Raw genomic sequence first — 24252 nt, forward strand, 5'->3', positions numbered from 1 at the left:
AAATAGGAGGTTAGCTCGATTAGGGTTTGTTTCTAGATGTGAAGGTGGTATGTGAGGCTGGAGGGAGGACTTAAGGTCCTTTAAATAGGGTGAAAACCCTAAAAATTAGGGTTTTCATGTACAGTCTCAACTCATCGACTTGGGGTCCTCCAACTCGTCGAGTAGGTTCCATAAACCACGCGGCCTGATCTGTTTCTACACGACGAGTTGGGGCAGCCAACTCGTCGAGTAGGTCCATAAATATGAATATAGAAGCTTTAAATTTATACTAGGGTGGTTGGATTAAGTGAGTAGTACGGACGACGCCTAAGGGATCGTTTGTATTTGGTAGTTGTAAACTAGTCATTTTCATTAATGCGTGATTATAACGACTCACAACCCATAATTAATCCAATGTCACCTGGAATTATCGAAAACAAACATCGTATCGGTATAACAATAAATAAGACACGTAATTTGATGTATTAGGAAAACATCGGGTTTTCCTGGGGAAATTCAACACTTTCACCTCTGTGATGTATACAAAGTCTAACAATTATTCACGTTTACAAAAATCAACAAGCATACTTACGGATCTTCACACTTTTTCTTATATACAATACTCTTTTCAGAAAATATTGGATTTTTTGGTGGTTTTCAAAGTTATACAAATCATTTCTTTTCAAACATTACTTATGAACTCACCAACATTTCATATGTTGACGTTTTTCCAAAATACTTGTATTCTCAGGTAACAGGTAAATCGAAGAAAATGTATCCAGTGATGTCATGATGTTTTGTTTAAATAGTATCGAACGGTTTATGTTTTGGAAATGTAATGTTTTAAAACAATGTACTGAATGTAAACAATATCGGTTGTAATATTTCAATGCATGGTGATGAATGATGTTATGATTCATGTATAATCATTGTGATGGTATTCAATTAAGTCACAATAGCCCTCGGACGTTTCCGCCGTCTGGTTCGGGGGTGTGACAACTTTTAACATAAAAGATGGCTAGAATTACATACCTTGTAGTTGATTTGATTCCTTGAAAACCTTGAGAGCCTAACACCCCAAGTGTGATGCCTCAAATGATTCACACAACACCAAATGCTTTGGAATAACTTTAGAGTATGTATAACACTTGTAAAAAATCGGCTTGCCCTCTCTTGTTCTTAGTGTAGCCGATTTTGGTGAGTATCATGTTCCTTATATAGTGTGTCACATCTAGGGTTACACCATGTAAACCCTAATGTGACATGACTCTTCATTTCCATGACCCATGGGTTTCTAACTCCCATGGAGCATCCTATGGGTTTAACCCAACTTGATAATCCGTGGAGCCTTTTAGCCCACTATACAAGTTATGGATGATTTACATAATCAACCCATATATTTAATTAGTCATCTTTTGATCACTTAATTAATTCCAAATTAATTCTTGATCAATACTAATTAAATAATATTATTAATATATTAGAACTTAGAATATATTAATAAACCACAAGTGTTATTTCTCTCATTTAGTCTATCCAAATGCATGATGCCATGCAACCCAAATGGACCATACCGGGTCAGGTCAAGTACATACCAAATATAGTTATGGACTTAGACACCTTATCTAACAGTAATTTGGGAGAAACTCACTAAGCTTTGTGCTTATGGTTTTTAGTTTTGTTTTAGGTACTTCCAGTTCCAAGGGGAAGAGCTCGAGTTGACTGCATCGCACACACCACTGGAGTTCCGCATTTGACATTCACTTTGATTTTGATAACACTTGATGTATTGGCTTTGTTGTGATGAATGTTTGACATTTGAAAATACTATTTTATCTGTCATAAGAAAATGAAATTTTTGGGACCATATTTTTGGGGTGTTTCAGTATGAAGATGATGAAGGTGAAGGTGAAGATGAAGGTGAGTGTACTCCTGGTGATATCAATCAAGCTAAATTTGATGCTTTAACTAATGATGTACTGAATGAAAAGGAACAATGCTTGAATAATAACAGAGGAGCGGGTCTTGTTGATCGTCATGGTCGTTTCTTCCAGACCAGTGGGTGTAAACCAATTGTTAATGGGGGTGCAGTCTTCTTTTTTTCCTTGTCTCCTACTGTTCAACCCCATGAGGATGTTGCTGCTTCTAAAATACCTCCGGCTGATGTGCTTTCACTGGTGGCTACTATAATAGTGCCTCAGTCGACTGCCCCAACTGCTACAGTAACAGGGACGGTGGATGATGGTGTTTTGGGTGTAGATTTTTTGAATGCTAATTTTGATTCTCTTTCATAGCCTCCGGGATGTAGACCTGATGTTGATGTTGATCCGATTCCAAAAGCAGCCAATTCAAATTCTCATGGTTCGTCAAAACTTGTGAAAAAATGAGTTCCTGTAATATCGAAGATATTGTTGATATTATGAAACAATATGTTGAAATGGGAGGGTTACTTGGTTATGATACGAAAGGTAATAAAGACAAGATTAGAGAGATATTGGCTAGTATTGTTGTTATTCAAGTTGATCAATGAATTGCATGTCTTTGAATATATATGTAGCACCCGAACTTGTGAATATATATGTAGTACCCGAACTCGTCTTAAAAGAAGTTGGGTGAGGTCAATTTGTATTCAGTATAGGGTTTCTTTATTGGGTTTACAAGAAACAAGGATGACTCAGTTGGACTTGTTTAGAGTCTGGAGTGTGTGGGGGAATTGTAATTTTGATTTTTCTTAGTAGTGCTCATGGGAGATCGGGAGGTATTTTATCTATATGGGACCCAAGTGTTTTTATTTAAAACATTATTGTTTGCTCTAGTAATCTTGTTATTGTTGGTGGTGTTTGGGTTCCATTTAATATGGAGTGCTATATGGTGAACGTTTATGCGTTTATAGGAAGACAGGGGTAATTATATTATTTTTGGTGACTTCAATGTGGTTAGAAGTGAAGATGAGAGATTTGGGTCTATCTTCTGTCATGCTTCTGTTGGAGATTTTAATGACTTTATCGATGATATAGGTATGGTGGATGTTCTGATGACTGGAAAGAAATTTACTGGGGCTGACCCTTCAAATGTCAAACTTAGTAAACTAGATCGCTTCTTGATCTCATAATCGATTTTTGGTAGATTTCAGGCGTTACAGGTGGTTGTGTTGGATAGGAAATGGTCTGACCATTGTCCTATTTTGCTTCATGATTATAAGGTCGATTATGGACCTTCTCCTTTCAAGTTCTATAATTCTTGGTTGCTTTTGGATGGTTTCGATGATATTATTCTTGGGTCTGTTAATGAGTTTGTGCCTAATCAAAGTTGGAGCTAGTTTGTTTTGTTTAAAAATAAACTTAAATTTATTAAGAGTAAAGTTCGGGAGTGGCATTCTCGGGCTAAGGAGGTGTGCGATGTGCATAAATTGCATCTGGAGTCCCGGTTATATGATATTGATTGTTCTATTGATGATGGTGCCTTTTCTAGTGATTTGCATAGTGAAAGGAAACATATTCTTGGGGAAATTGCTTATCTTGAGAAACATGTTACTTCGGATGTTGCTAAAAAAGCTAAAGTGAAATGGTCGGTTGAAGGGGATGAGAATTATGTTTTTTTATGGTATATTAAAAAAAGTGTCAAATGTTAATTCAAGGGGTTTCTGTTAACGGGGATTGGGTGACACATCCGTTGGTGGTTAAAAAAGAATTTTTTTGATTTTTATTCCTCCAAATTTCAAGCATTTAATAATATTCGGATGGTGAATAGAAGTAATCAGTTTGCTAGTATTGGTTCTGACAATGTGGATTTTTTAGAGAAGCCGTTTTCGCCTGAAGAAATTAAGGAGACAGTTTGGGATTATGGTGGAGAGCGTGCTCCTGGTCCAGACGGATTCTTGCTCTAGTTTCTTAAACATTACTGGGATATTTTAGGTGGTGATGTGGTTGACTTTGTGCATGAATTTTTCAATAAACCTATTATCCCAGCAGGATGTATTTCATCGTTTATTATTCTCATCCCGAAGAATGATAGTCCTTTAGTCGTGAAGGATTATAGGCCCATTAGCCTCATTGGGATGCAGTTTGAAGTTATTGCTAAACTGTTAGCAAAAGGGTTGGCTTTAATTCTTCCTAAGGTTATTGGAGTGAAGCAGTCGACTTTTCTTAAGGGACGACAAATCTTAGACTGGCCGCTTATGGTGGGTGAGTTGGTTTCTTGGTGTAAGAAGAAAAAAAAAAGAAATTTCTTATCTTTAAAGTTGATTTTGAGAAAGCTTATGATTCAATCAGTTGGGATTATTTGGATCAAATTATGGTGTTTGTGGATTTGGGGATAGATGGCGGTTGTGGATCATAGGGTTATTTAAAAATGCAAAATCTTCCTTTCTTGTTAATGGGAATCCCATATAGGAATTCAAGCTGTTCAGAGGTTTGAGACAGAGTGATACTATCTCCCCGTTCTTGTTTCTTATTGTTATGGAGGGGCTTCACATTACCATGGAGGATGCGGTTGCTTCAGGTAGATTTCAGGGTGTCAATGTGGGAGATTCTAACTTTGTGTTATCTCATCTTTTCTATGTAGATGATGCATTATTTCTGGGTAAATGGGATGAAAGAAACATTAGGAATATTATTACTATTCTTCGGTGTTTTTATATGGTTTATGGTTTAAAGATTAATCTCTTTAAATCTAGCCTTGTGGGGGTTGGAGTGGATCAACTTCAGGTTGTTTTTTTAGCTTCTTTTAGAGTTGTGTAATGGCTACTCTTCCTTTTTCTTATCTCGGGATTCCATTTGGTGGCTCTATGACTCGTGCTAGTAGTCGGGACGCTATCGTTGATCAGTTCCATAAAAGACTTTCAGCTTGGAAAGTCAAGCTTCTTTCCATAGGTGGCTGTTTAACTCTTATCAAATCGGTTCTAAGTAGTCTTAGTATTTATTTTTTCTCGATTTTTAGAATACCTGCTACTATTTGTCATGTGTTAGAAGCTTCTAGAGCTTGATTTTTATGGGGTATGGAAGAAGATCAAAGGCGTATTCATTGGGTGAAATGGGATGTTATTTTAAATTGAAGAGATAAAGGTGGTTTAGATGTTGGTAGTTTGGATGCTTTCAACCAGGCGCTCCTTTACAAGTGGAGGTGGTGTTTTTTTGTGAAGCATGATCATTATGGATTAAAGTAATCAAGGGGTTGGATGGGGTTAATGGAGGCTTTCTTGGGGGTTCTCGGCCTATAGGAGGGATCGGGGTGTGGAAAAAATAGTGGGACATATTAATCAATTGCATGAACAGAATGTTATAGACGTAAATTCGATGTCTATTGTGATTGGTGAAGGGTCTATTGCTAGATTTTGGGAGGATACATGGTGTGGGGCATGCTTCTTAAAACGTTTTTCCACAATTTGTATGCTTTATCTGTTTTGAAAGGTGGGCTTGTTCTAGATTTTTGGAGTTCTTCTGGCTAGAATTTCTCTTGGTGTCATCTAACTAGAGGTGGAGTGGAATCTGAGCAGTTGAAGAATCTTATTGAGCTTTTAACCCCCATTGTACTGACCTCTAACCCGGACATGTATACTTGGGATTATGATCCAAGTGGTACTTTTTTTGGTTAACTCTGCTAGACGTCATATTGATTCTTATACTCTTTCTGATAGAGGGGTTGTTACCCCCTAGAATAAGCATGCTCCTATTAAAGTTAGTATTTTTTGTGGAGATTGTTGTTAAACAGAATTCCTATTAGATCAATTCTAGTGGATAGAGGAGTGGATTTAGAGTCCATTCTTTGTCCAATTTTTCAAGCTGGCCAGGAAGATGTCTCTCATTTTTTTCTTTCAATGTGATGTGGGTCGTCAGATTTGGAAAAATGTGGAGCTTTGGTTAGATGTTTCGATTCCAACGCTCATGGGATCTTCTGATATGTTGTAGTAGATTGATACCACTATGGTGATTACTCGGGAGTGTTCCATCTTGGATGCAGTTTGCATGATAGTGTTGTGGGTGATCTGGTCTTATAGGAATTTCGTTATTTTTAGCCCTAATAAGCTTAAGAAACAATTTTTGTTTGATAATATTGTCGATCTTTCTTTTCGTTGGTTCTCCTATCAGAACTCTAAGGGTAGCCATAGTTGGACATTATGGATGCGTAATCCTTTGATGCCTTGATTTTGTATTTTTTTCTGCTAGCTCTTAGCTAGGCTTTTCTGAGTTTATATAAAGTTTTGTTGTTGTTCAAAAAAAAATAATTAATGATAACCATATCCAATGGCTACCAAAATACATTAACGAACTGTAAAGGTTACGACTCGATTTTGTCCAATAACCGAACCAAACCGTCTAATACACGCCCTACATCGAACCACCCCAATCACGTTGCCACAATAGCACCATTCTCCGTTCCCACCTACTTTGGTGCCACATCGTGTATATGTGTGTTCATATGTTCATACACACATATATGGATAATGTATATGTGTGTTCATATGTTCATACACACATATGGATATTTTCTTGTACGTAATGTGCGTCTTCATGTACCTAATAGTTTAAGTCCTTGGTCAAAACTATGAAACCGATAATAGACCCACAGAACGAAGATGAGATGATAAAGTTGTGGGTGATATTTTAACTGATAAGGAAAATTATAGAAACAAGTGAACTTGGTGATTCGTCATACTCTCTAGGACAATGCTGAAAAAATGAAAACAAGAATAATGAATAAATAATAATGATATAATATGTAAGATGCTTTTGTGTGATATGCAAACGAATGTGAAAACATATATTTGAGGCCGTGTAATCTTTATTTATAGTCATATACATATTTGGATATGTTTTACATACACAAGTTGGGCTATTAAGCTATAGGAATTTATGAAAAAAAACATATTATTATCATTATATATATATATATATATATATATATATATATATATATATGACAATGTTATCATGGTATCAGAGCAGAGGTTTGATACGTTGTTAGAAGTCTTTGTAGCAGTCATCTAGGGTTACTGTAGCATGCCGTTTTTGTTTATTGTCACTGGTATTCGTTTTTTTGATGTGTTCATTCGTTGCTACTGTTGGTTCGTTGTTGTTGTTGGTTCGTAATTGTTGTTGATTCATTATTTAAGTGATTGCTTCCGCTAGTTTGTTACTCGTTTCATTCTCAGATTGTTATATTGTCATTGTGGTTATTCATTCACTATCAACATGACTGGAAAGGATGATTCCCTTCAGCCAATCGGTACTCGTTTGGATGGAAAGAATTATACGTATTGGAGTTCCGTTATGAAGAACTTCCTTTGTGGGAAGAATATGTGGGGCTATGTCACTGGGACTAAAGGCAAACCCTCAGTGCCTCAAACTGAGAATTTTGATATGTTGCTTGATGCTTGGGAGAGTGATAACTCCAAGGTTATTACTTGGATCAATAACTCTGTTACTCAGTCCATTGGTATGCAGTTGGCTAAGTATGATACAACAAAGGAAGTTTGGAATCACTTAGAGAGACTCTATACTCAGTCCAATTTTGCTAAACAATACTAGTTGGAATATGATATCCGTGCCCTTCAACAGAATGACCAAAGCATTCAAGATTTCTATGCTGCTATGTATGATCTTTGGGATCAATTGGCTTTTACTGAATCAAAAGAACTAAAATATTCCGAGCCTTACATTGCTAGGAGGGAAGAACAACGCTTGGTTCAGTTCTTGATGGCCTTGCGTTCTGATTTTAAAGGTCTTCGTGGAACAATTCTTCATCGCTCTCCTGTTCCTTCAGTTGATTCAGTTGTCCATGAGTTAATTGCATAATAGACTTGTATAAAGTCCCATGTAGATAAAGGTTTTAAAGCAACCTCTACTCCTACTCCCGCTCCTATTGTGCTTGCTGTCTCCTCCAGTTAGTCTCGACAAACTTCAAGAGTCACTTATGATGAGTGTGCATTCTGCAAACAGAAGAATCATTGGAAAGCATAGTGTCCATTGTTAGTCAACAAGGTTAAATTTGTTCAACCTCAGTCAGGGAAACAAAATAGGTCTGTTCAACAGAAGTTTCAGTCGCTTTCCTCTGGTACTCCTCCATGGACCCCTCATCCTCCATAGTTTGCTGCAGCTGCTGTTCCACCAGTTGACACATAATGTGTTGGACATATGCCACCATCTACATTGGATCCCAAGGTGTTTGAGAGATTTAGACAGTATTTGGCTTCTAATCCCACTACCATGTCTGCATCTATGTCTCATTCTAGTCCTTCTTCATCTGGTACTTCAGGTATTCCCTCATCTTTGTAGATTTTAGATTCTGGTGCAACCCATCATATGACTCCTCATTTGTCATCATTTACTTCTTTGTTGCAAGTGTCATCTATTTCTATTAAGTCTGCTAGTGATACATCTATGCTAGTTGAGGGTGTTGGGTATGTCTTTGTTTCTCATATCACTCTTCCTGATGTTTATTACATTCCCAAACTTACTTTGAACCTTGCCTCAGTCAGTCGGTTATGCAAGTCTGGTAACTGGCTATTCTTTTCTGATTCTGTCTGTGTTATACAGGATCACCACACCCATAAGGTGATTGGGATCGGCCTTAGTGTGGGGGAACTATATGTCTTAGAGGTCCTCAAAGTATTTGTTGTTGCTGCTTCTAGCATTGATTTATCTTCTTTTCGTTTGAGTCCTTTGTCGTCTGAGTTTTATCTTTAGCATTCTCGTTTGGGACATGTGTCTGTATCACGTTTGAATTTCTTAGAATCTAATGGTGTTTTGGGTCATTTAAACTCTTGTGATATTTCTGATTGTAGTGGTTGCAAACTAGCAAAATTTTATGCTTTACCCTTCAATAAAGTATGTCTTGCTCTACTACTCCTTTTGATATTATTCATTCTGATGTGTGAGGTCCTGCACCAGTATCCACAAAGGGTGGGTCAGCTTATTATGTATCTTATATAGATGATTATACTCGATATACATGGGTTTATCTTATGAAACGCAGATCTGATTTCTTTGATATTTACAGCAATTTTAGAGCTCTTGTTAAAACTCAACATTTGACTGTGATTAAGTGCTCCAGGTGTGACTTAGGGGGTGAATATACCTCTAATGATTTCACTCAGTTACTTGCTTCTGATGGTACCATACACCAGTCTTCGTGTACTGACACACCTCAGCAAAACGGTGTAGCAGAACGAAAACATCGTCATATTGTTGCGAATGCCTGCTCATTGGTCCTGTCTGCGCGGGTCCCTAGTGCCTTTTGGGGAGAAGCAGTCCTAACTGCTGTGTATGTGATTAATTGTATCCCTACTTCATTGAATTCAGGAATATCTCCTTTTGAGAAGTTATATGGTCATCTACCAGACTACTATTCCTTACGAGTTTTTGGATGTACTTGTTTTGTTCTTCGTCCTCATGTTGAAAGGAACAAGATGGGGCTGAAATCTGCTATTTGTGTATTTTTGGGGTATGGTATTGGTCAGAAAGGATACCGTTGATATGATCCTGTGAGTCAGAAGTTATATGTTTCCCGACACGTTACTTTTTTGGAACATATTCCTTTCTACTCGATTCCTGCTACAACCTACAATGTAACAAAGTCTGATCTTCTACATATTAATCCTTTTAATGAAGATATAGAGGCTCAAGACTCATCTATGCCACATGATCCCTCAGCTCATGACACACCCACTTCTTCAGAGGGTGCCTCGACTCCACCTGTTCCTGAGCCTGATCCTCCGATTATTAAAGTTGAGGATCCACCTCCACCACCACCCCTCAGGAGATCTTCTCGTCCTGTCAAGTCCACCAAGTTACCAGATTTTTCTTACTCTACATATTCAGGACCGTTTGCTTCATTTATAGGAAGCATCCATCATTTGTCCGAACCTGAATCATATAGAGAAGTTGTTTCAAATCCTCTTTGGCAGAATGCTATGGCTGAAGAACTCACTGCTCTTCATCAGACTCATACATGGGATTTGGTTTCTCTTCCTCCTGGAAAACATACAATAGGTTGTCGTTGGGTGTACAAGATAAAAACAAAAGTTGATGGTTCTGTTGAATGATATAAGGCTAGACTTGTAGCAAAAGAGTATTCCCAACGGTATGGTTTTGACTACGAGGAGACATTTGCCCCAGTTGCAAACATGACGACGGTTTGTACTATGATTGCAGTTGCATTAGTTCGACAGTGGAAGATCTTTCAAATGGATGTCAAGAATGCCTTTTTGAATGGTGACCTTCATGAAGAGGTTTATATAACCCCTCCTCCAGGAATTCAGCACCGACCGGGCAAGGTTTGTCGACTTCGAAAAGTTTTGTATGGGCTTAAGCAAGCCCCTCGTGCTTGGTTTGAGAAATTCTCCATAGTGATTACCTCTCTTGGATTTGTCCAGAGTAATCACAATTCTGCTCTGTTTGTTAGATGCTCGAGTGCAGGACGTATTCTTCTGTCCTTATATGTGGATGACATGATTATTACAGGTGATGACCATGGTGGTATTGAGTCTTTGAAGCATGATTTAGCTCATCGATTTGCTATGAAGGATTTGGGCTTGCTGCGTTATTTCTTGGGTATTGAGGTTGCTCAGTCTAAGAAAGGGTACCTTCTTTCCCAGACTAAATATATATCTGACTTGTTTACACGGGCGAGAGTTTCTGACAATCGGACTGTTGATACCCCTCTTGAAACCAATGCACGATAGTCTCCAACTGATGGTGTTCCCTTGTCTGATCCGAATTTTTTATCGCATTGTGGTGGGAAGTTTGGTTTATCTCACAGTTACTCGTCCGGATATTGCTCATGTTGTTCATGTTGTCAGTCAGTTTGTTACTGCACCTACCTATGTTCATTGGGGAGTTGTTCTTTATATTCTGAGATATCTTCGTGGCACTCAGTTTCAGACTCTCTTATTTCCCTCGACGTTTTCTCTTGAGTTACGTGCCTATAGTGATGCTGATTGGGATGGTGATTGTCATGATCGTAAGTCTACCACTGGATTTTGTGTATTTCTTGGAGAGTCTCTTATTTCATGGAAGAGCAAGAAACAGGATGTTGTCTCTAGATCTTTTACGGAGGCTGAATATTGTGCTATGGCTGTAACTACATGCGAGATTATCTGGTTACAGTGGCTGCTTGCGGATATGAGAGTTTACATTTCTTCACCTACTCCCTTGCATTGTGATAATAAAAGTGCAATACAAATTGCGAAAAATTATGTTTTTCATGAGCAGACGAAGTACATTGAGATTGATTGTCATTTTACTCGTCATCACCTGCAGCTTGGGACCATTTTGCTTCCATTTGTTTCATCAATCTTGCAGCTTGCAGATATTTTTACGAAGGCTTTATCAGGTTCTCGGTTTCGGTTCTTATGTGACAAACTCTCAATGCTTATTGCTGCGACATTGTGAGTTTGAGGGGGGATGTTAGTCTATATATTATTAGCCCGCTTGTTTATGGGCCCTTTTGTCTTTAGCCCATTAGGGTTTCTGTCTAGCTAGTATTTATATCCGCTTTATTCTTTGTAGTCTTTATGCTTTTCTCTGAGAACCCTTGTAATTTCTCTTTGTTATAATCATATGACAATGATATATATAAATATATATATATATATATATATATATATGACAAAAAACATAGAAACAGATATTCTCAACATCATCATCTATTATATCAATTTATGACAAATAGACAGAGGTTTTCACTTACTTACAAAAGAAATCATCACTACATAAACCTAATCTACGCTCATTACAACCACTCAAACCTAATCTACTATGAAGATTAAGAAAACTGAAGAACTCAGAAGATAATATACAAACCCTAAACTCAACACAACAGAAGGAAAAATATGAGAGAGTTATTTGAGTGATCTGAAAGGTTTTTGTAAGAATAAATCCCAATCAAGCTCCATAACACAATATATACTTCGGGTAAACGAATCCTTCAACCCGCATGTCAACCTGGATCGGTATCACAGTTATGCACTGCAACCCATTACTTTGTAATATGTCACAAACAAACCAAACCAAAAAATAAATTTCAAAAACAATCTTTAACTATTTTATATTTAACCTCTGCAATATCTAAACATGTCAAGTTTGAACCAATACATACTTTTACCAGTATCCGATAAACACATGAATTGATGATGTAAATATGAATATGTATAATATGTAAAGATGGGTGGATTTCATAATATTTTCGTTTTTTTTAACAGATCACAAAAAATCAGATTATATTACAATAAAATTGGATTATATTATCTTTTTATATTTATGTTTATCATAAATAAGTTATATTTAAATGTAAATATTGATATGTAATGACCAAAAAATCATTTATGTTGTAACTCATAAGATAGGTTTCTTACATTTAACCCTTTCATAAATACATAAGTTCTTACCTTCGGCTTACCAACATTTGCCATATATATAGTGGCTTCTTTTGTACTTGTAAACATACTTGAAACATTAGAAAAACTAGAGAGAAATCATATGTAAGCGTATATACTATCAATAGGAATGTTGGTATGAATCATTGAGTTGAGCTATTTCGCCATACAACAATTTACATTTAAGGTTTGATATTATGATATTAAAGTATTTAAATCTTCATAACTTTTTTAGTTTTCATTGAGTTGAGCTATTTCGCCGTACAACAATCTCACACAAGAACACCATGCCGGAGGTAGAGGCCCCATAATGAACTATCCTCTCTTGACGAAAACGTTGTTATCTTAATTATTTCTTTTGCTCTTTGAAATATGCAGTTGGCAAACGGTAAATTTTTATTAAAATTAACTTTTTTACCTTCTATAAATACTCATTAATTTAATCTCCAACATTTTTAAACAACAATTCTACATTTATCTCTTATTTTCACCCATAGTGGATCCACAAAATTCGCAAAATTACACCAACCAACATTTGGGCATAACAATGTCCGACTTACTAATTCATAGAAATCACCGTCCGGAAAAGTTTTCAGTCTCGATACTTCACCACCATCACCATACTATCCACAATTTGATACCATGTTTTCACATGCATAAAGAGGAACCAACATGACGTGTTCCTACAAACACTTCTGTTTTATCCTACTCAAACTTCACAAAAGTAATTTCATGCATCTCAACCGTAATTCGTGCACAAAATGAATTAGGGATGAACATATGGACCGGGGAACCGGCTGGAACCAGAACCCGATGGAACCGGTCGGGCCGGGACCGAGACGTTATTTTGTGGATTTTTGGAACCAGGAACCGGTAGGAACCGGAACCGATATAACCGAAATCGGTAGAACCGCTAAAAACCGGAACCGTATGATGCTATTTTTCGAGGACCGGTTCCAACATTTAAAGACACGACAAGAACCGGTAGAACCGCCGGGCCGGTTCGGTTCTTGATTTTGGCCAAAGCCAGTTCCCGGGTCAGGTCCGGTTCGGTCATTTTGCTCGTCCCTAAAATGAATCATGCGAGGTTGATATTTTCAAGGAACCGTCCCTTCGAGCAACTCTAACGTAGGAAGGGAAAAGCTAAAAAAAAATATGGTGTTTAAGGTGCTGTTTGATTTTCTGAAGCAAAAATTCATGAAGTCTACGAACCACCTCTGTAACCTTCTACAGCAGAAGAGGTGGACCAAACGGCTGCAGACTGTAATAAGAAGCGTGTTTGTTTTTTTAACATCTGCATACTGCTGCAGATATTAAAAAATTAAAATAAACTAATTTTATAAACCGAAAATAACTTTTTAATACGTAAAATTTAATATTGTATAACATTTCGGTAAAAATTAATGATATTTCAATAAAAAATAATGATATTTCAACAAAAAAAAAATAAAGATATTTTAGTAAAAAATAATGATATTTCACCAAGAAATTATCATTATTGAATATAAAAAACGGAAAATAAATTCAACAGGAATAAACGAAAAAAAATGAAAAAAAAATGTGAAATAAAATTTTAATAACATATAATCAAAATTGCAGCAATAAAAAAAGAAGAAGAGGAGGTTGGAAGAGGCAGTACAAGTGTTGCGCCAAACAGAGCACGCTCAGAGGTTTTTGACTCAGAAGACTTATAAAAAACAAACAGCTGTAAGATGAAAAGTGTTGTGCGTGTGCTGCACCGCGCAGCAATAAGAGGTTTGAAGATGTTTTTTCCAAAAAACAAACAGCACCTAAGTGAGTATTATTATTATTATGTAATTTCTATTTTTTTTAATTTAAAATAATGAAAATTTTTATCTATTATTAATCTTATTTATTTTTATTTCTATTTAGTAATTAATTCAAATGTATTAAAATCAATAAGTGTTATTTATATTAAAAAATAAAACAAAATAGGTGGAAGTTTAAAAAATACAACACCTTCTATGAGCCAGATAAAGGATATTGGGTATCATAGGAGAAAGATAAAGGATAGATGTCAATTCTTTGAGTCAGAAAAATGACTAACTAATTAAAATGGTAATTATTCTAACAAGATTGGATACTCATTTGTGAGCTATACAAGAAAAATACATCGCAAAGATTGGTAAAAATACGAAGCTGTTGATAAGCTGTTGATAATGCGTACAGGGACAAAATTATGCACAAAACCATAGCGGAGAATTTTGTATTATATTGGTCAAATCAGCTGAAACGTCATCTACAATTATTTTATATTATGAAAATGAAAGGGAAATTGAATGTCTAAGGTATCATCTATATGCTACTGCCGTAGAAGAACATCTTGTCAATTCATAAGAAAAAAACTTTGACTACTAAATAGGCTTGTTGTTGAGCCAAACTCTATATAAAACTTAATCCATGTGACTTGTTATTCATCCCACATTACCATTGTAAGAAGTAATACTCACAAACCGAAGGAGAGAATGAAGAGCTTCTGTTTTCTTTTGGTAATGGCTCTCCTAGCAGCAACTTCATTAGAGATATTGAATGCGGAGACTTGCAAACCAAGCGGTGGTATCAGGGGAAAAAAACCACCTCATGGAAAATGCAACCGTGAGAATGACTCGGATTGTTGTGTTCAAGGTAAGTTTTACACCACGTACACATGCTCAGCTCCGGTGACAAGTGAGACAAAAGCAACACTCACATTAAACAGTTTCCAAAAAGGAGGTGATGGGGGTGGTCCATCAGAGTGTGACAAAAAGTACCACTCCGATGACACACCCGTTGTGGCATTGTCAACCGGATGGTATAAAGGAGGGGACAGGTGCCACAAGTATATTACCATTAATGGAAACGGGAGGAGTGTGAAGGCTATGGTTGTGGATGAGTGCGATTCTACTATGGGGTGTGATGCCATACATGACTATCAACCACCTTGTCCTAATAATATTGTTGATGCTTCCAAAGCAGTGTGGAAAGCCTTAGGGGTATCCGAAAGTAACTGGGGAGATTTGGATATTACTTGGACAGAATGATATGTGAATCTCTAGCTAGCTTCTTGTAAAATGTCAAAAAGTAATTGTGCTTTTTATTCGTGTGAATGTTGTAATATGTAATGATGTTTATGTAACTAAATTGGATATTCTATATGAATTGTGTGGGGTTCAACAAAATTTCCAAGGCTGTATGCATTAAGCTTTTAGTTTAGAACGTCCTTCAACCTATTTTTCTTGTTGAGCAACGTTTTTGTTTTGAAAGATGAAACACAACCCAAATCGATAAATCAAAAAAGTTTAACTGATCAAAATTACAACTTGTAATAATAATTTTTTAATAATTATATCTACTAAAGTAGCATGTTCCATATAAGTAAAAAAGTTCAACGAGGAAATGTTTATATTTTTGTATTATCTCTCCTAGACACCAGAAAGGTATCAAAAAGGTTACAATAGGTGTATGTCATCTTCTGAATCATTATCATGAAAATTTTGGATAGTTTGGAATTATGAAACAGTAGCAAAATTTATGAGCCTAAATTAAGCTAACCTAAACTTAACAATAACAAACCACCAATCATCATATTCTTGTATTATCTCTTCCAAACACCAGTGTGGTGGCCCAATTGATTGCAACATAGAACCTGTTCCTCCAGCTCAACACACGTGTCAGATAGGCAGACCGCCAAATCAGCCAGCTCACAAACCCCGCCATTGACACTCCCCCAGCATCCTGTTGTTGTAGACAACATCAGATAATGATCAATTAATTATAAAAAAAGAGATCTACATGTCCGTTTCTGAGTTTGTAAATTAAGACCAATAAATTACCTTTGACTGGCTTAGGTCAACTAGGGCCTTATAGCGCCCAACAGAAGCCATGCTTCCAAGATGCTTATAAACAAAAGGATCCCCAAGATCGATGTCCTTTGCAGAATAAGCCCTTCCTGCATTTTGCTTTCCAATCTTTTTATTAAACAGCTCCACTAGAAACTTCCCTTCTCTTTCAGCAACCTGTTATATATATTAATTCAAATAAACCATGCTTTTAATTACAACTCAAAAAAAAAACATTTTCAAGTGAAAGATGAAGCAAACCTGAGCTAGAGCAGGAAGAACCTGCCTTCCTGTGTGTTCAAGAAAACCAGCACAATCTCCAAGTGCAAATACATCTTCAACAGAAGGAACCCTCAACCATTCATCCACACCAATCCTGCACAATTAATTAAACACATTAATTTCTCAAAATATATAGCTGCTTCATTCTTCATATATTAATTATATATGCAGAAAAATGCATGGATATGAAAACTATATATACCTTCCACCAGGAGATTTGGGAAGATGTAGTGATTTTATGAACTGAGAGGGACCCACACCTGTCGACCATACCAGAAGCCCATAAGGCACAACACTCCCATCACTAAGAATCAGTTTCTGTGGTTGCACCTCTTTCACAACTCCTCGAACAAGTCGAACACCATACTGTTACATAACATCTTTTTAGTTTAATTTGTTTAAGCCATTTTATATATATGGGCCCCATGCATTTCGTAGTTGTCAATACTCATCATGTTGCGTAAATAAATTACCTTTGTTAAGTGTTTCATTGCATATTGCCTTAGCCCAACATCAAACGACGACAATATTTCATTTGCCTGTTACAAAAACACAAGTCATATTTTAAAAAAATCAAACCAGGTTTACAACTTAATTCACGTATATGAAAAAAGAACAATGAATTATAACCTCAATAAGTGTGACACGAACGTAGTTCTTGACATGAGCATAACGTTGAAAAACATCTCTCACAATAAAATCACTCAATTCACCACTAAACTCTACTCCAGTTGGGCCTCCTCCAATAACAACACAATGCAACATTCGCTCCTTTTCTTCCTCAGATACACCTGAAAAATAAATACTTTCATTTCAGTCTTTGTAATTACAAATCAACCATAAAAATTCACACAAAATTACAAATACTGCATATAAAGAGTAGTAAACTTATAATTACCAGGATTCTCAGACACCATCAAGTTCAAAAGAAGCTTCTTCCTTATTTCTTGAGCATGACTAACTTCACGAAGAAAATGTGCATGCTCCTTCACACCCTTTATTCCAAACGTTAATGGCTCAGCTCCAGAAGCAATTACAAGCTTATCATATGCAACTTTGAATCGATAAGGTTCATAACCAAGTCCATGATTATTATCATCCGTCTCACAATACACCTATATTCATGAACACAAACAAAACAAATCATTCATATCTATTACATAAAGACTCCACATATCTAACACTATCATTGTGGTGTTCAATTGTACATGAATATGCTTACTTCATGTTTTTTTGTATCAATGTCAGTGCAAGAAGCAAGGTAAAAGTAGGAGCCCGGATGCTTAGCTAAAGCGGGCTGGACACGGCCCACGGGCTCGGTTACAGAACGGAGTTCAAGAGTTCCAACACAAGTTGATGCAAGTAAAGGTGTGAAAACCATGTGATTTCTAGGTGAAATGCAAACAATATCATATATTGTAGTATCAATTCCTTTAAGGAATCTACAAGCTCCCCAACCAGTACCAAGAACCACAACTCTAGGTTTGTCCCCTGGTTTAGTTGGTTCAAGACTAGCATAGTGAAAATTCTCAGTTTCTGAAATCCGCATTGCATGACCAAATCTATATCCTTCAATCCCATGTGTTCTTCTTCCTTCAAAATTCATATGATCTGCTTTGGTTAGGCTTTGTAGGTATAAAATCCTGCTCACTGTTTTAGCATTTGAAGTTGAGTGTGAAGTGTTGGGAAAAGGAATAATGGAAGAGTTTGTGTTTGTTCCTGATGATCGTCTCCAGTTTCTTGAAATCCTTGCTAGCGCCATTAAGTTTATCTGAAAAATGTAATGGGTTAAGAAAAATGAGTTTGTAAACAAAGATTATGTTTTGAAAGAAAAGACAAGATTTTGTAGAGAGCATAGATTTGCTCATCAATTGATGGTAGCTCCAATATGATGTATGAAATGATATTGTTTAGATCTAAAGTTGGACACCCTGGTTTTTGGCAAGAGACAAGAAGGGATCTAGAAACAAGTTTACAGAGGAAAATGCCAAGAATCTCCCATTAACTTGGACTGCTTTATTAAATTGAATAATTTATTATAAGTAAAATAACATTAGTTTTTGGTGCCTGATGAAAGAAAACTAGAGCAGCCAGGGGCAATTTAATATGATCTTAGTTATATTTAAGAAAACCGATCAAATCAAATCTGATGGATTTGGTGTATATTCACCAAGATGATTGTGTATACTATGATCGTAAGTGTCATACAAAATGTTCACATCACCTGAATTTAGAGAAAGAAAATCAGAATCTTCACTTCACAAGCCCTGTGATACACACAAAACAAAATCGTATAATGTCGAGTTCTCGTTCAGGCAATATCACAAACACTTAAAGATCAATACACAATTTGGCGTAAAGCTAGAACACGTGAAAACAAGAAACAGGTTTTAATTAAATGAAACATTCACATTGAGAGACAAAGTCAAAAAGAGGGAACAAATTTGTTATAAGATCGATTTCTTAAACTTTTTAGAGGAAGATAAAACACGAACAAATTTTCTAAAAGTTTCCATTTCTTTTTCAATGGATCCAACGTTTACATTGGAAGCTAAAGAAGGAAAGAAGTTCGTTACCAAGAACGCAATTCAGTATGTGTCCGATGGTGTTTCTGTGTGTATGAGAGAGAGAAATGATGAAAGAAGAGTATCAGTGAGTGGCGGAAGGTGGTTGTGTGTAGTAGAAATGTAAGAAAATCACATGCCCATGCCCTTCATGACATTTGGGAGAAAAATAGCTATTTGATTACGATATGTTAGTTACTTGTTGCCCACGCTGTATGCTTTGTTACTATTGGGCTGTGGCCCACACGAACTTTACTAATTTTAGTATATATTGTTACTACTTTGACTCCTTAAAATATAAAAAACGTAGTGAGAACTTTTTTAATTATTCACAGCATATTTTTAACGGATGTTTGAGATTTATTTAAAAATAACTTAACTGATTTATTGGTTTTCTAAAATGTCAATACATTTTTTTGGCAATATGAATATAACTTTTAAAATGACTTTCCGTTAACTCTTCAAAAGAAATTTTCAATAAGTTATTATTTTTATTTTTTTTTTAAATTCTTTATCACTTTTTGAATTGTGAAAAGCAAATACACTTTAAAACATGTATTCTTTTTGTCTATAAATTTTGTCTATAAATCTTTTTTAGATTCAAATTAAAATCCCAAACATCCCCTTAATGTGACGAACAAGCTAGCCTTTTCAATTTTTGTATTGAATTAGAGAGTTTTAACCGATTGAAAGTATACAACATTCAAAAATCATTAATGAAAAGAAGCATGAAAATTATTGTAAAAGATACAATGAACTTTTGTATTTGAGTTTTTTCGTGAATATATATATATATATATATATATATATATATATATATATATATTAAAAATGTATCAACTTAGGAACAGTAAAGTTCCTTGGTATTTGTCAAAACTGGTCCTCGGTTTATACGTGTGCTTACAATTCTGTGTCTTTTCTTTTAGAGGTCATATTTTTTCATTTTGTATATTTTTGGTGGATACGTGTTTTTTCCACCGCTGATCTAAACCAATAGAGATTGGATTTGTGTCGAGCACTTGTATTCTCCCAACAAAAGCATTGGTTCTCTCAAATCCTTCCATCAAAGCTGACTATTCCACAACTTCTGATCGACTCTCATTCGTCTATCTCTCACCGGCTTCTTCTTTTCTATCCTCAGACAACTTACATAGAAACTTTTGTCGACGTTCCCCACTGCCTCCCATTCTATCATCCACCGATCTATAGATTTGAACATCACTTCCCGATCCTTCCACTGTTCACTCCATCTCTCTTCAATCGCTGTGAATGCCAGACAAATTTTTGCTCAGACCTCCAAATCATCTCTTTCACCAGTGTCACCTACTTTCTCAAAAAATATAGAGTTAGGTGAAACCTGGACCGAATTGGCGGCTGTCGTCCTATCCTTATGTCGACCGGACCTGTTGCTTTCAGTTTAGGGCTTTAGGAAGAGGGCAGCCTTCGATGGCGGTGGTACAGACCACCGCCACTGTCTCAATGTTTTCTCAATGTTATCAGATTCTCCCCACAGCCTCTCTGGTCCGATATCTCCGTCTCTGTGGAATCTCCGACGCAACAACTCAGCTAGGATACATGTATTTTTTGATTTTACAAATTATAGGCTCAATTCATTTTCTGGGTCTATTTCTTTCTTCGATTAGGTTTTCTTTCTCTACCTGCTTCTTCCGTTACATATGACTTTTGGAGACGTTTTTTGTTCTCTTGAACTGCTAACAGAACTGCTTTGGTGATTCAGCGGAGAAGTAGGTGAGAGCAAAAAAGGCAGTTGATACCGAAGGACCCAACAAGATTTCAAACAAAGAAACTTAGAGTTTCTTGCTTTCCTCCCCAATTCTATTTCAATATGCATGTAGCTTAGAGATGAGAGACTGAAGGAAGCACACACTCAATGATTTCAAATCGGGTACTTAACAATTTTAGATCACGTCTAAGTTGTTTGTGATGCTTCATCATATCTTCAATTGATTCTTTGTTGGAATTGGTGGAACTAATTAGGAGCCAGGGGTAGCCGTGAGAAATGTAAAAGAAAAGTGATGTTACTCAGATGTTACTTCTAAATTGGTAAGGTGTTACTCAAAATATGTTGTCAAGAAAGATGAATGATGGAAGTTTTATTACCCTAATTTGTCAATCGATTAATTACTTATTTGGGATGACTGAATCCTCTTTCACAAAATTCAACGACCATGTAATTACTTATTTCCCTAATTAGTTCATTCATTACTTTCTAGAGTCCTCTGTATTTCAGAATGCTCACCACATGTTTGTGAAATTGCAGAAAGTTATACCTACTGAGTTGGTGGTGGACAATGATGACGAGATACTTGTGTTGGTCTAACATCTGGACTCCCAAGTATATTATTTCATGTGTTTAATGTTGAGGTTTATTGAGTGACTCGACGATTTGTGAGTCCAATTCGTCGAGTAGAGTAATGTTGACCACGTGGGATTAATGAATGGATTCGATGAGTCAGAGAGCTGACTCGCCGAGTTTGTGTTGTATTGTGAAACCCTAATTTCCCGGGGCTGGGGCCTATATAAGGGAACTTGTGCCCCCATTTTCCTAACCTTTCTGTGTGAAACCCTAAACGAGTATAGTGAGCTAAGAGAGTCTCCAAACTAACCTTGAAGGATTTTAGTGCATCTTTGAGGAGGAGGAGGGGTTTGTTCAGTAAGGAACAAGAAGGAGTTGGTGGGGTTCAAGCCATTTCGTCCAGAGCTTCAAGAGGAAGGTAAAAAGCTTGAATCTTTCCCCTTTATTTGGTTAGATCTCATGAGTTTGAGAAGTTAGGTTTTTCATCACATTTTATTTGGGACTTCGAGCATATTAAGTTGTCAAGAGGTTTATGATGGGTTTTGAGCATTACATCAATCCTATGGTGCACATGCAAACCCTAAACTTTGGATCTAGTTTATCTAGTTGTACATGAAATAATCATCTAAAGCTCATAAACCCTAGATCTAGCATACTATAATCGAAATCAACATGTAATTAGGGTTTAGATCTTACCTTGATTGTTATGTAGCAATAACAATCACAAACCACAAAGTCCTTGACTCTTGAAAGCTTAGTGCCTCAAATGTTGCACCTCTAATGGAGTCACAAACACCATAAGCAACAAGATGAACAATGAGAGAGGGAGGAGGAGGCACAAAAACGTCCAAGACCTTCTAAGAGTGCTTAGCCACGTTTTTTGGAGCCTTAAGGGTCCTTATATAGTTGAGGCTTCTAGGGTTTTCAACTTGGAAACCCTAATCCAGTTGTTTAGTCCTTAAGCAGCCCAAAGATCCTTCTAGAAGCCCCCTTGGATGATTTCTATATGGACACCCATATAAAATTCGTCTATTGCTTCCTTATGGATCCTAAGCCCAACTTTGTAACTATCTTATAATTATAGTATTAATCCCCTTTATTTAATTAATCTCTTTTGACCGCAAAATTAATTCTAAATTAATTCTTGATCAATATTAATTAAACAATATGATTTCTCTTTTAATATATTATTCTTATAATATATTAATAAATCATAACTAATCCTCTTTCTCCTTAATTCATCATATCAGTTGCAATGGTGAAGGCAACACAAAAGGACCATGCTCATAATCGGGTCAAGTACATACCAAAATAGTTATGGGCTTAGACATCTAATCCAACAGTCTCCCACTTGGATAAGCCTAATAACTATTTTGCAAGTACGACTTCAGAACCTAATCAGCAATCGTAGCTTTCAAAAGCCACTGTCAAGTCTGATCTTATCGGTAACACATCCTTTAGATAAGGGACCGTATATTCCTCCATTCTGGATATCGTATAGACTGAGACATGGATTATAATCATTCTCTCTATCTATATGTTGTTTCCCGATTTCCGATTTATGACGACTGACTATTTGAACAAATCAAATCAGTCCTGGCTTGGCCAAGCACTTTGTGGTGTCATCATTAAATCATTGAGGGGCCCACAGATATCGCTTTTATCCCACTTTGGGTAAAAGGAACAGATAAACCTCGACTCAAATGTTCGCTTATACTTACTTATCAAATCACACACAACAATATGTTTTATAACAATAAGTTACTGGTGCGTTTACATATTATCAATGTGCAACCGACTTGCAAACTACAACTTACACGTCTTGGTTTCAATAATATAAGATATTACCGTCTCACTAATTACTCGTGATAAAATCCATGAAGTGATTCAAGTGAGCGTGGGTTTAATCCAATACTCAAATCTTATTTCATAAGTACTCATGAACTTTACAGCGGACTTTTGTTGTGTCTAATACACTTTAGACAATCTACAAGCCAATTCAGGACAGTCTTCTTTCATACCTACTTCCAAAGTATGAGCGACTATGGATGGTTTGAATAATCTTATTATTCAGGAAGTCAAAACATGCAAAGTGAAACACAAGAATAATACTAATCCTATACGGCCCCAAACTTTTGAGTATAAAGAAAACACCTTTATTTAATCACCATATTGATTACTCATTATTCATTGTATAATGTTTTGGATAATCAACTTTTTACTTGAATTATAACAACAGTTGTCCCATGCTCCAAGCATGCACACTCTGTTTTCCTATGATCCTTACTTTGTGAAATAGATAAAATGAAAACATTTCCAATGATGCTCATTGCATAATTCCCAATCCTTATCATAAGTGTAAGAATACCAAATTCTTCCCACTATTAGAATATGTTAGATTCTAACATTTTATGCAACGAACCTTTCGTAATGTCACAGCACCAAAGCCACCAAGACTTTGCCAATGATATTACAAAGTGCTCTATGAAGTCTCACATTCAAAGTACATTCCTTTCAACATCCTTCTTGCATAAAATTTTATAATCTAGACATAGATTCTTGATATCTAACTCCCATTTATGGAAACATTTCCATATTTGCCATATGACAACTCATTCTAAATAGAATCCTATCTATTCATAATAATGTCGATATGGTCCATCCATTACTATACTTCCAACTGCCCATAAGTGACCAATCATTGGCAAACCTTAGATTATCCTTGACAGTTGTTTAGTTAATTTTAGTCATTTCCGGTTCTAGTCCTTTTTCCCTCTTAATACCCTAGGCATTTTGGAAAATCAGAACGAACGAATATTACAGCATATGCAATCGATCCTATACCTGAAGTGTATGGGACACGATTCATAATGAAAACGTGATACTTTACTAGTTTCT

At 36.1% G+C, this 24252-nt stretch overlaps 2 protein-coding genes and 1 pseudogene across 3 annotated transcripts; 2 read left to right on the top strand and 1 right to left on the bottom strand.

Moving 5' to 3' along the window:
- Positions 1–10670: 10670 nt before the first annotated feature.
- Positions 10671–11369, top strand: LOC145098599 (secreted RxLR effector protein 161 pseudogene; annotated as a pseudogene).
- A 3443-nt stretch (positions 11370–14812) lies between these two features.
- LOC145100244 (kiwellin-1-like) lies at positions 14813–15531 on the top strand. The gene has a single exon (XM_079037591.1). It carries the CDS (start codon positions 14839–14841, stop codon positions 15391–15393), a length of 555 nt encoding a protein of 184 aa, XP_078893717.1. The 5' UTR covers positions 14813–14838; the 3' UTR covers positions 15394–15531.
- Positions 15532–15736: 205 nt separating this feature from the next.
- On the bottom strand, positions 15737–19194 carry LOC145102087 (internal alternative NAD(P)H-ubiquinone oxidoreductase A2, mitochondrial-like). Of its 2 annotated transcripts, XM_079039437.1 has the most exons (10): positions 19050–19194; positions 18698–18740; positions 17696–18244; positions 17372–17588; positions 17104–17264; positions 16947–17012; positions 16676–16839; positions 16453–16567; positions 16186–16368; positions 15737–16087 (listed from the first exon to the last, which is right to left on the bottom strand). In XM_079039437.1, exons 3-10 carry the CDS (start codon positions 18233–18235, stop codon positions 15935–15937), a joined length of 1599 nt encoding a protein of 532 aa, XP_078895563.1. In that variant the 5' UTR covers positions 18236–18244; positions 18698–18740; positions 19050–19194; the 3' UTR covers positions 15737–15934. The 2 variants fall into 2 exon arrangements, with proteins under 2 accessions (XP_078895563.1, XP_078895564.1); XM_079039438.1 differs by lacking the exon at positions 18698–18740.
- Positions 19195–24252: the final 5058 nt, after the last annotated feature.

This window comes from Lactuca serriola, chromosome 4 (assembly GCF_051521515.1).
Source record: "Lactuca serriola cultivar US96UC23 chromosome 4, Lser_US96UC23_V15, whole genome shotgun sequence".
Lineage (NCBI taxonomy): Eukaryota > Viridiplantae > Streptophyta > Magnoliopsida > Asterales > Asteraceae > Lactuca > Lactuca serriola.

Coding starts and splice junctions, on each gene's coding strand:
- LOC145100244 (XM_079037591.1), top strand. CDS start 14,839: ATGAAGAGCTTCTGTTTTCTTTTGGTAATGGCTCTCCTAGCAGCAACT.
- LOC145102087 (XM_079039438.1), bottom strand. CDS start 18,235: ATGGCGCTAGCAAGGATTTCAAGAAACTGGAGACGATCATCAGGAACA. Junction 17,589..17,695: donor TTGATACAAAAAAACATGAA/GTAAGCATATTC, acceptor TCATGAATATAG/GTGTATTGTGAGACGGATGA. Junction 17,013..17,103: donor TTCGTGTCACACTTATTGAG/GTTATAATTCAT, acceptor TTTTTGTAACAG/GCAAATGAAATATTGTCGTC.